Source organism: Cyphellophora attinorum (assembly GCF_001299255.1).
Source record: "Cyphellophora attinorum strain CBS 131958 chromosome Unknown Contig7, whole genome shotgun sequence".
In the NCBI taxonomy this organism is placed as follows: Eukaryota; Fungi; Ascomycota; class Eurotiomycetes; order Chaetothyriales; family Cyphellophoraceae; genus Cyphellophora; species Cyphellophora attinorum.
In genome coordinates this window covers 1,010,891-1,022,816 of record NW_017253235.1, presented here as the reverse complement: position 1 = coordinate 1,022,816, position 11,926 = coordinate 1,010,891, and the positions used below count along the sequence as shown (strand labels likewise).

The 11,926-nt window shown below is 53.4% G+C and overlaps 5 protein-coding genes across 5 annotated transcripts; 3 read left to right on the top strand and 2 right to left on the bottom strand.

Annotated features, from left to right (window-relative positions):
• Window positions 1–335: 335 nt before the first annotated feature.
• Window positions 336–1,616, top strand: AB675_9858 (Ribosome production factor 1; the record flags this gene model as incomplete). The annotated part of the gene is made up of 1 exon (XM_018150429.1): window positions 336–1,616. The coding sequence occupies one exon, from the start codon at window positions 336–338 to the stop codon at window positions 1,614–1,616; it is 1,281 nt and encodes a 426-aa protein (XP_018002392.1).
• Window positions 1,617–4,239: 2,623 nt separating this feature from the next.
• Window positions 4,240–5,523, bottom strand: AB675_9856 (uncharacterized protein; the record flags this gene model as incomplete). The annotated part of the gene is made up of 4 exons (XM_018150428.1): window positions 4,240–4,416; window positions 4,479–4,933; window positions 5,006–5,121; window positions 5,171–5,523. The coding sequence occupies 4 exons, from the start codon at window positions 5,521–5,523 to the stop codon at window positions 4,240–4,242; spliced, it is 1,101 nt and encodes a 366-aa protein (XP_018002329.1).
• A 1,408-nt stretch (window positions 5,524–6,931) lies between these two features.
• AB675_9855 (uncharacterized protein) lies at window positions 6,932–7,609 on the top strand (the record flags this gene model as incomplete). The annotated part of the gene is made up of 1 exon (XM_018150427.1): window positions 6,932–7,609. The coding sequence occupies one exon, from the start codon at window positions 6,932–6,934 to the stop codon at window positions 7,607–7,609; it is 678 nt and encodes a 225-aa protein (XP_018002170.1).
• Window positions 7,610–8,285: 676 nt separating this feature from the next.
• Window positions 8,286–9,167, top strand: AB675_9854 (uncharacterized protein; the record flags this gene model as incomplete). Its single annotated transcript, XM_018150426.1, has 1 exon — window positions 8,286–9,167. One exon carries the CDS (start codon window positions 8,286–8,288, stop codon window positions 9,165–9,167), a length of 882 nt encoding a protein of 293 aa, XP_018002229.1.
• Window positions 9,168–9,298: 131 nt separating this feature from the next.
• On the bottom strand, window positions 9,299–11,119 carry AB675_9853 (2,4-dichlorophenol 6-monooxygenase; the record flags this gene model as incomplete). The annotated part of the gene is made up of 1 exon (XM_018150425.1): window positions 9,299–11,119. The coding sequence occupies one exon, from the start codon at window positions 11,117–11,119 to the stop codon at window positions 9,299–9,301; it is 1,821 nt and encodes a 606-aa protein (XP_018002544.1).
• Window positions 11,120–11,926: the final 807 nt, after the last annotated feature.

Below are 11,926 nucleotides of genomic sequence, written 5' to 3'. Positions count from 1 at the left end.
AAGGATCGCATAAACAAGGAAGGAGAGGTCGTCGAGGGCGGATCTTGTAGAAGAGAATGGGCAGCGGCAGGAGTCAGAATGCAGCTGTCTCAAGCATGCGGGAGCTGAAGTCGCCAGGCAATTTTGACTCTTTCAGCGTCCGAATCTTTGGGTTGCGGGGGCTTCGATTTTCGGCCCCCAAATTTACCCCAAGGAACTTTTTTTCGGGTCGTTGGCGTTCGAAGGCTCTGGCATGACAGCGTCGCCGAAACCATTCGCAGGCAGGCAGAGCTAGCAAGGAGCACTGCTGTCAGCCACGACGTTGCAAAGCGACCTAGTTGCGGACAACGGCCGATATGCCGTCCAAGCGAATGCAGTTGTCTGACAAGGCACATCTACCATTCCGCTCCAGCAATAAACACCACCGTGAGAATCTCTACGTCAAGCAGAAGAAAGCTCGTGGCGCTATTGACAGGGCAGAGCGCTTCGCTCGCAAGAAAGAGGAGGCTAAGAACCCGAGACTGCGCGAGGAGCGTCTGGGGCGAAATGTGCCACAGACTATCGACAGCAAGCGGACGTACGACGAAGTTGCGGAGGAACCAGAGGATGGAGGACTTGGGGTTGCATATCATGTGGAAGGCGTGAAGAGACGGAAGCTGGCAGAGGAGCAAGAACTTCCAGAGGACGCTCCTGCCGCGACTGAAGGGCAAGATAGCGACGATGTCGACAGTATGCTCGGGTCAGACAGTGCAGCGGACGAAGATTCTGAAGGGCATGATGACGATGCTGGCCTTCCATCAAAGACAGAGATCCAGTCATCAAAGTCGGCGCTACCAAGAGCAGTCTCACCGACACGATCAACCACCTCAACGAACCTGTCGCTTGCACCAGCGGCACTAGCCGCGAAGTTTCCATCTCTGTTCAGCGTCTCGGACGAGGCCCCTTCAGAACCCAAGATCCTCGTTACGACGTCCATCAACTCAACTCTGCACGCAGAGGCACTCACATTGACACGCTTGTTCCCGAATTCGAAATACATTCGGCGATCATCACATCGGTATGGCTACAAGTTCTCGGTTCGAGAGATTTCAGCGTTCGCCCATAATCAGGGCTACACTGCTGTCGTTGTCCTCGAAGAAGACCACAAACGGCCTTATGGTCTCACAATTGTCCATCTACCAGTAGGACCTACCCTTCACTTCAGCATCACAAACTGGTATGATGCGAGATCATTGCCGGGCCATGGTCGAGCAACGAATCACACACCAGAATTGATCCTTAACAACTTCAATACTCCGCTGGGTCTATTGACAGCGCATGTCTTCCGGTCACTGTTCCCAGCTAAGCCGGATCTTGAAGGTCGACAAGTCCTCACATTCCACAATCAGAGAGATTTCATTTTCATGCGACGATTCCGTTATGTATTGAGGGAGAAGCGTGAGACGGAAAAGGTGGTAGTGGGCGCGGACGGGAAGCCAATGACCGGCGCCGAGGAGGTCAGAGCTGGTCTGCAGGAGCTTGGTCCGCGCTTGACGTTGAAGCTACGTAGGGTGGATAAAGGCATCCAGCGGAAGTCGGGTCAGGAGTGGGAATGGAAAGGAAAGACCGACAGAGTCAGGACCAAGTTCCAGTTGTAGAATTCACCAAATGTATTGCGCCTTCCACAGCGTATTAGCTCTTGATCAAGCTGTTCCCTCTTTAAGATTCGTTCTACGCGTGTAACACGAACATTCCCAGTGGCCGTTGGTGTGAAGACACTGGCTTAAGTCTACGACTCACTACGTGATGCATGGCAAATCACGACATCACCATACAGTAGATACTTAGGTAGGCAGTGTATGGTATAGGCTGAGCAGCAGCGAGGCAACGGGCGTACCTCACTAAGGCCCAATCAGGCAGCATTAGGCAACAAGGCTTCTGCTGCCTTTGAAGTTTCTATAGGTTTGTTTTCATTCAACTCGTCCAGGGAGACCCTCATATGGAAAACGTCATCCGGTCGCAGCTCCAGCATGGACGAGGATGCCATGAGAGACTACATGCCCGCCTCATTCGGGGGCGGCGGAGGCGGCTTCGACCCTGATGTACAAATAGAAAAGGCGAGACGGAAAACGGATGAAAGTAAGAAGGTTGAGGCGAAGCCCGCCTCATCAGATTCAGACGACAGCGATTCGGATGACTCCGAAGACGACGATGAATACCCAGTGTCTCACGAGATCGTCTTCAAGACCCACGAAAAGCCTGTGACGTCCATCACAGTAGACGCGTCTGGCTCGCGGATGATCACAGGTTCGATAGACTGCAGTATCAAGCTCCACGACTTTGCGACTATGGTACCAAACACCCTTCGGGCTTTCAAGTCCGTCGACCCAACGTTCTCGAAAGACGCTACTGGCTCAGAAACGCATCCCATTCATGTGGCGAGATTCAATCCGAACGCGCCAAGTCGAGTGCTTGTCGTCTCTGCAACGCCTCAGGCTAGGATCCTATCTCGAGACGGAGAGGTCCTCACAGAGTTCAGCAAGGGTGATATGTATCTGCGAGATATGAACATGACAAAGGGCCATATCAGCGAGATCACATCCGGCACATGGCACCCTTCGAACTCAGAGGTCTGTGTGACAGCAGGCACTGACAGTACTCTGCGTCTCTGGGATACGCGGCATGGGAACAAGCAGAAAGATGTGATTGTGCACAAGTCAAAGAGCGCGGGTTCAGCGGGTCGAAGTAGAATGACAGCTGTCACGTGGGGTAATCAGACCGACGGAGGCAGCAATATCTTGGTCTCTGCGGCTCTCGACGGCTCTTTGCTGATGTGGGGTGGCGAGGGACCATACCATCGACCAAGCGGGGAGATACGTGATGCACACAAGGCTGATACTTGGACAAGCGGGATTGACATCAGCGCTGACGGTCGGCTGATCATCACAAGAGGAGGTGATGACACGATCAAGCTTTTCGATACCAGGAAGTTCAAGACAGCCGTTAGCACGACTAATCATCCTTCCACATCGGCACAATACCAAACATCAAACATCATCTTCGCGCCAAACTCCTCCGCCATCCTCACCGGATCCCAGACAGGTGATCTACACATCCTCAATCCTGCCACACTACGCCCCGAGCTAGTCACGCCCATCACACCAGGCTCTCCACTAATCACCTCCGGCTGGCATACCACTCTGAACCAGATCTTCACCGGCAGTGCCAATGGCCAAACACACGTCCTCTTCAACCCACGCACATCCCAGAAAGCCGCCTTGACAATACTTTCAAAACCTCCGAAACGGCACCACGTCGACGATGACCCCTCCTTCACCACATCAACAGAGGCCATTCCCTCCGACGCGATCATAAACCCAGGCACGTCTGGCGAAGCATACAAGGTTCCTCGTACGCCAGCCGACATCCCACGGTAGGTCTCACTGCCTCCGGCAAGTCTCGAGATCCTCGAAGGCCGTATCTGCCTCAGACGACGCCATTTGCGAAGTCACAGATGGACGCAGAACACATCAAGCAGAGTATTCCACTAAGTAGCATGAGAGAGGAAGATCCGCGGGAGGCGCTGCTCAAGTACGCCGACAAGGCGAAAAATGACCCTATGTTCACAAACGCCTGGGCGAAGACCCAGCCCAAGACGATATATGCTGAGGTTAGTGATGGGGAAGAGGAGCCAGATAGGAAGAAGCAAAAAAGGTAGTGGTAATGGAAGACTTTTACATTCGTGATCCATGCTTTTGCCTGTTTCGTTGCGTCCAACAAAGTACCAAGCTGTGGGCGAGAGAACCGAGCGTTTTCTACAGCTTGCGGCACAAGGATTTCCACAGCGCCCTCCCTGGCTAGGATTTCTCAATACGTTCTTCCTAGCGTTTTGACGCTGAAGTGAGGCTCATCTCATTCTATTGACGTGATTAGCGGAGAACAAGAGGCCTTCAGCGCCCTCCCAGGTCTGAAAATCCATAATGAGTAGCATACAAGCTTGGTGACGAGAAACGCCCAGTACTTGTAGTCACAGCTTGGGTACCCGGATGCAGTCGCTGGAGCCTACACTGCCCTGATGGAGTGTTTCGCTGTCGCTGCAAATGGATTGACTGGGTCCAAAGCTGTCCAAACGGATGCGCTGGCACCGTCGTGTGAATTTGAAGCTGCTCCTGCTTCTTCGTTTTGCGCCTGCCTTATGATTCCACCATGACGCCGTCCCGGGTTTGCCGTAATCAACAAGTTTGAAGTAGCACATCCGTCACATGCATGGTACATTTACTTTCAGACCTGCTTCACCGGGTTTCCAGCAGCAACGGTCTTCTGGCTCTTCCTGTTGGGTCGTACAATCCGCTTCACACCGATCCAGGGAGTGTTGATCGGTGATTCGCCAGTGAAAATCAGCAAATCGTACAAAAATCCGCCGAAGGCTGTGCCGATGAAAGGGCAAACCATTGGAACCTGTTCAGTGTGAGTCAGTGGGGTCTGTTGAAGGAAGCGGATGGGGATGCAAAGTCACATACCCAGAAGTAGTAGTCGCCTGCTTTCCAGACGTTTGGCCCGTAGCCAACGCAGTAGGTGAACAGTCGTGGACCGAAGTCACGGGCGAGGTTGATCGCGTATCCAGTCTCCCATCCCAAAGTCGCACCAATACCAAAGATCAAGAAGAACAGCATCAGCGGCGTTTTGTCGCCCGCGCCCAAATTCCCATCATCCTTGAGTGCAAAGATCACGAAGATCAGGATCGTGCTCGCGATGATCTCCGAGAAGACCTGGCCCGTCTTGGAGAGGAAAGGCTGAGGGTAGGTATTGAAGACGCCGGCGGTCGCGGTCTCGCTGTAGCCTGGGACAGTACGGATTCCAGCTCCGCCCTCGAACTCGTCAATGGCGGATTTGTAGTTTCCGTAGATGACGGCGGCGCCGCAGAAGCAGCCGAGGACTTGGGCGATAGCGTAGGGGATGAGTTTCTTCCAGGGGACTATGGTTGACCCGTCAGCTTATATGATGGAAAGAAAGGCGAGCCCACTCGACGCCTGGGGAGGCAACTCACATTTTCGGTATATGCACATGCACATCGTCACTGCCGGGTTCAAATGCCCGCCAGCACCACCGGCGACATAGATTCCTAACATGACTCCAATGCCCCACCCCCAGGAGATAGATTGACTGCGAGTCTCGTTAGCCTAGCCTTCAAGCAGGGTATGTGGTTGCGTACTAGTCACCCTTATTCTGAGAACTTGCCGGCAGATTGGGATTTGCCGACAGCAGCACCTGTGCAACGCTGCCGTCGCCAAAGACAATCATAGTGAAAGTGCCCATGAATTCCATGAAGGGTTCTCGGAGATGGTGGCGTATGCGTGGCCAGAGGTACTCATGGTGAGCAGCATACTCCTCTTCCACCGTTCTCATATGTGTCAAATCATCGATGAGAACACCATGTTCGGCATGCAGTGGGTGCTCATTGTGTGTTATGGTCATCTCGTCCCCAGACGACGAGGACTCGCCATGGCGCGGTATTGGTGCTTGCTCCCTGATCGGATCTTTATTTGGCTTCTCGACCGAATCCATGGCTGAGTGTTGTCGAAGGTATAGAGAGCAGCAAATGCAAAAGAACCAGGCAAGGTAGACCCTACCTGTCAAAGAGGTCTGCGAAAGTATATAAACGAAACCTCGAAAATCATTCCACCCACCACGAGGAAGTTCGAAGAGACTTATTAGATACCCACAGTAAAGTCACGGGCCTACCACTGGTCCATTAGCGGGAAAAGGCATGTCATCTTTCGAACTGATGCCACCTAAGAGCACGCACGGGAACATATTCCCAGCGGAGTGCGACCGCAGTATTCCCCACACATAGTGATCAGGATCCCGAGAAGCGAGCGCTCGCGCGCCACCCAGCTCCTGTCCGAGAAGCTCACTAATGCGAGTGGACGGTTTGATGATCTTTTAGTCGTTCGGTACTGCACAATTCTCGGAACTACCAGTGCAATATCACATATGAAAGAGGCGGGGAGGGACATAAGCAAAAATACGAAACCAACCGTCCATTTGTGAAAAGAGGGTTTGCATCTGTAATCGAGTGTGCATCGATGAACCATCGACATCGACAACGGTTGTGAGTGGATCGCTAAAGGACGGCAAAGAGAGGGGAGGAGGCGTCGAAGTGGACAGGGGGCTACGCCATAGTGCGGGCGACTGCGCTGTGACGTCGGCTGTCATGGGTCAGCTGCCGCGCCAAGCTGACATTTCAACTGGAGTGGAAGCAGACTTGCGCTTGCAATAATAGCCGCAGCAATGCGCTGATGGTTCCTAAGTTGTGACAAGTCTAAGGCGTACCGTTCAGCTTCTTCGCTGCGATGTTAACGTTGACGTTCGGTGGAAGTAGACCGAGGTCATGGGAATGCTGTCGGACCAGACATCCGAAGCAACGCTGGAGTCCGCGCCTTGCCGCTTTGGAGTCGAGATTTGTCTCCGAAGAAGGTCACAGCCTCCTATTCAAGAACTTCGTAGTCGTTGGTCAACGCGGGAAGCAGAAAGCGATTATATGAGCGATGAGTAAACAACGGCATCGAACTCATCAGAAGACTGTACCAGTACGCCGTTCTCTGTCTGCTAGTCATTGAGGACATGGGAAAAAGGTAAGTTGTTGCTCAGTATGCTGCATGGTCGAGAGGCATCGGAAAGACGTACTGGAATGAGAGTGCCCCGGGGCCCAGCTCCAGACGAGAACTGCTTCACGTTGCGCAAATCTCCTTATAGTATGCACTTGAATTGGCTGCTGCTCACGGTCCGGCGGAAGGAAGTTTGGGAGCAGCTTAATGAGGGGTAGATTCGATGCGAGCCGGTTGAGTTCGTCCATGCAGCTGCGATTGAAACGTCAGATTGACTGATTTCGAGACATAACGTCCGGCCAAACTTCCGAAGCCCTTATGTGAACGAATTCGAGGTCAGCCAGCACCGCCGACACAAGCAAGCCATGTCAACGCCAGCAGCAGTTGCCGCTGACACCTTGCGTGCCAAACAGAAGCCTCTTAAGGACCAATACCGCACTGACCCCAAGTCCGCCTTCATAACGCTGAACTCCTCTGGCAGTCTTGATCCAACTTCGACCTCTCTGACATGCAGTCTAGCGTCTGCGGGCGCTGCCCAGAAAAAGGTAGCAGGGCTGCACCAAATGGCTGGTGGGGAGGGGTTCGAAATGAGTGGTGAGCTTTGCTCAGGGGATATGCTGTTGGAATCTCTTGTTGCATGTTACGGAGTGACGATCCGTGCGGTCGCGACGGCCATGGGGATTGAGATCAAGGGAGGCACAGTCATCTCAGAGGGCGATCTTGACTTCCGAGGGACGATGGGCATCAAGGGCCAAGACGGAGAGCAGGTCCCGGTCGGCTTCCAGCACATTCGTGTCAGCATTAGATTGGAGGTTGACGCTTCAGACAAGGGGAAAGTGCCCAAGCTCGTGGAGCTCAGCGAGCGGTATTGCGTGGTCCTGCAAACCCTCAGAAAGGGCGTCGACGTTGAAGTCAAGCTGGGACATGTCGGACCAGCCGTGCCAGATGCGCGGAAGGATGAACAACTCAATGAGAAAGTGAATGGATTCGGAGAAGGAATGCAGCCGGTGGCATCGAACGATGATGTACTCAAGTTGAATTGATGACTGTTCAAGTAGTTCCGCTGACAGATCATGTTGAGATCTGTTGTGCCGCGTGGCAGTCGAAATCTCAAAGCCTACCGAACAACACAGTGCTTCAGGAAGGCACGAAAACTTGCCAAATTTCAAGAACGAAGAGCCACGATCGAGTGCGGGAAGAAGGCACGTCTGCGTAGCCCATAGTTATTGTGGGTACACTTTCCTTTCCCGCCGTTATGTGTCTGTTGCTTCTTCAACTTCCGCCACTGGCAGTGATACTGGTCCCTTACAGGACGAGAGACATTCCCAGTCCACGTGCAGGTAACGGTAACAAGAAATCCTGATACTTACATGGAGAAAGTGTACACATGAAACGATGTGTTGGCCAGAACCCGTAGGGCTGAGGTCGCCCAGCTCCCTTTCTTCACCCTATGATCCCCGAAATTGATCATTTCGCTTAACATAAGCCTTTTCACAGCATTTAGTGGATCGATAGATGTCCCGAAGCAGCATGAAAGGAACGTCCAATAGTAATGATCACGCCAGTCCGGGGCCACCTCGCAGGGAGATCTAGTTGTGAGACAACATGGGGGCTCTGATTAAATGACCACCCTTATCACGAGCGTGAGAAACAGATGAGTCTTCCCTACGTGACGTGCAGCGTTCTCATCCACCGTACTGTGCCATCAATGCGCGCGGTATGTGGTACAGGCGCTCTCGCCTGTCAGCTGTTGCCTTGATCGCGGCAGTTGGCCTGATTGTCTGTCCAATCGTGCTTGCAACCGACACAGACGCGGCGGCCCCTATCGTCAAACGTTTAGCGCAGAGACCTGACTTCCATGGACCACCACCTGGAGCTCCCACAGGAGCGAGCGATTCGCCCGTGACGACGACAAGCACCGCACCGGTCACGACGAACACGACGCCAGTCACAACGTCAACCGCAGCAATTTCAACTGCTACAACGTCGCCTGGACAGGCCGAGACGATAGACAGCCAAGAAGTCTTCACCACATCGAGCAGTCCTCCGAATGACCTAGCGACAATCTCACTTTTGGCCACATCGCCAAATGCGTCCACAGCAGGAGTCATCGATAGTACTATTGGATCTTACATCTACAGCGGCCGCCCCGTCTTCACTGACCCGCCGCATTCGAACACGGCAGGTCAAGGCGCTTCAGTCACGTCGATTCCAGCAGTAACTAGTCAACCGAAGGACGGCCTGTCCACTGGAGCGAAGGCCGGCGTAGGAATCGGCGCCGCGTTGGGATTTGTTTTGATTGGTGGTCTGGTGTTTGCCTTGTGCTTTCGTTTGCGACGAAAGCAAGCAGCTGGGATACCTCAGTCCGGTAACAGCAGTGCAATCCTGACCACTTCCGAGAAGGTGTCCGAGCCTGGTCCGGATGTGAACCCCTTCGACCCAGGACAGACAAGCCATCCAGCCTACGAGTCAACGAATAACCGCATCAGTGATTCATTGGGTCCGAGCAGATTCTCGTACTTTGGGCAAGACGAAGATGGTCCGATGTACGTTGCCATTCCAGCACATTTATCTGGACAGAAGCGTTGGAGTAAGACATGATCCGATGCTGGAGGTTGAATATAAAAGCTTTGGACGAGCGCCCCAAAGAACTTGAACCGTAGCTAATTCCGATGATCGGAAATTCCGAAAGCGGTCCATCCTGGTCTGAGACTCCCATACAAATTGACCGCCTATTTTCCGAGCACTTTCCTAATGACTTTGTCCAGCCGGCTCTGCTCGTCACCGCTGGTCTTCGCCCTCCACGCCACCACCCTGTCCGGACGTGCCAGCACACATCCATCCTCCTCAACTTCGCACTTCCTGGCCCAGTCCCGATAGACGTCCTCCCAGTCCTGCTCCCAACCGATGCTATACGCTCTGATCTCGATGCCCAAGTCTTTGCTGACCGCCTCTGCTGCCTTCTTCCACCCTTCACCACCAATGCCCGTGAATAAACAAAACACTCCTTTTCCAGCCAGGTCTTGAGTCGAAACGTGCTCCTTCTGCGGCATCCGCTTGTTGAGCCATGCATGCGGCAGCCGGCTACCGGGATACGTGCTCGTGAGGTGATAGAGGACCTTGTCCTCGGGCCATGCAGGCGGCTCGCCCGTCTCATCGTCAGCGACGATTGCTTTGCTCTCGTAGCGGTGGTTCATCTCCACGCCAATGCCGTGAAACTCTTGGGCTGTTCCGTCGATAGCCTTATTCAGGCGTTGTCTTCGTTTCCGCCCTTCGGGTGTGGCGCTCTTAAGTTCTGCCATTACGGCCATGCGTTCTTTTGGCGTGGGCATAGTCAGACCCATGGCATCCCAAACCGGTGTGTGATCGCGAAGGCCCTGATTTGCCCTCGTAATGACGCCCAATCCAACGGGCTGTCTCTCAGGACTGTAGCTGTTGAGAAGTGAATGGTCGGCCAGACCATTGCAAACATACTTGACCTTCCACGCAAGATTGTATGCGTCTTGCACACAAGTATTGCTGCCGAGGCCGTTGAACGGTGGGTGACGGTGCACTGCATCGCCAAGGCAATGGATCGTGTTTGTCGGGTCGGAGTAGTACTCTGCGACAGTCTCGTTGATAAGCCACTTCGAAACATTTACGATACGCAGTGGGAGCTTGTCGTTGCCTACAATCTTGCGGCAGACCTTCTCCCACTGCGCAATGCTGGGCTCCTTGTATTCGACATTGGGCTTTGGGAAGAGAATGAACATCCACTGATTCCAAGGCTTGACCATGCGGATCAGGCCACTCCATGCGTAGTCTTCGTATTCCTCCTCAGGCTGAAAGACCCAGTGGAGGTTGCCTTTGCGTGCATCGACATAGTCAGAAAGATCGACATCAACAAGAACATTAAGCGCCAGCCCTTGCCCAGGCTTCTTGATCAGAGGAATGCCTAGTTCTCGAATGACTTGGCTCCTCCCACCATCTGCGCCGAAGAGGAATTTGGATCGAACATAATATTCCGCGCCGGTCAGGTCGTCTCTGACTTTACTAAGGATCTTTCCATCTGATTCGCGTTCCGAGCTCACAAAGGAATTCCGAAATCGAACATCCCAGCCCTCAGCCATGGCTCTCTGAATCAGAATGGGCTCGAACTCTGTCTGCGGCAGATCCACGTGCCGACAAGGCGTGTGACCTTCATACTCGCCATATCGTTTTGGGTCGTTACCCCATGAGTAGATGCGTGCGTATTCTTCGCCAGTCATGTCGTGACACCAACGAGTGTGAGTCATGCAGTCACCAGCTACAGCGTTGGCGACACACCGCTCCTCCAGGCCGATATCGCGCAAACATTCGAAGCATGCCGGGTTCGTAATATGTGCTCGGGGGGTTTGTGATGTCGTGGACGCATTTGAGATCAACAGCCCCGTCATGCTGTATGGCGGGTGTGACAGAAAGCATGCTAGCGAGCCACCTGCTGGTCCAGCTCCGACAATAAGGAAGGGTGTGTCGATGATGTGGCGAGACGAGTGATGGAGACCATCGCCATTGACTAAAGTCGTTGAGCCCATGTTGACGGCTCGCTACGAAGTGAAAATACCAAAAGAAGCCAGAAATAGTTCTTCCAGATGGGACTTCCGACGTCAGATAGTTCCGGGTTGAGCGCTGTCAGAACTCGGGCATAGAAGTAAAAGTCAGCTGGAAGGATGGGAAGAGCTTCTGCTTGTCTTCAATGGCCTTTTGAGGGGCTCAAGGTTGTTTATACATGCTTTCACAGACACAGTGTCTGGACTTTCCGACGAGAGTTCGTTCCATCTTACTGGTCACTTGGAACAAGCCCGGGCCCAGGACCATTTTCGGATAGAAAACCTCATCACCCAGGCTCCCCTGGCAGCAGCCTTCGGATGTGGGGTGAGTGCGGAGCGACCATGTTTACTTAAGAATTGGAAATCACCCATAAGATGTTTGTGAGCATCCCGTCCGGGGTGAAATCGCGGGAAGAGCACCCCCATCTTGAACGGTAGGCAGTCAAGACGTCCTGCTACGCACACAGCGACGGTGTCAATGACTTATAGACACGACGTCGAGGTCCATGAAGATACAGGTACCAACCAGTGTGTTAGAAAGCGCCCCGCAGCTGTATGCCGCTTCGGTTTCCAAGGTTCGCTTAAGCTGACAGCCTGTACGGTATAGTCACATTAAGCTGGGGTTGAGCCCTAGATCCTCAACTGCCCAGCGGTTGACTCTGGTAAGGTACCGTAATAATGCTTGACGTTTTGAATGATGACGTTGATCCGAGCCGCGGTTGCTCGACATGCCTCACGTCCTGGGCAGAGAGCTACAGTTCCGACGCAATTCACTACACTGGCCGTACGAAC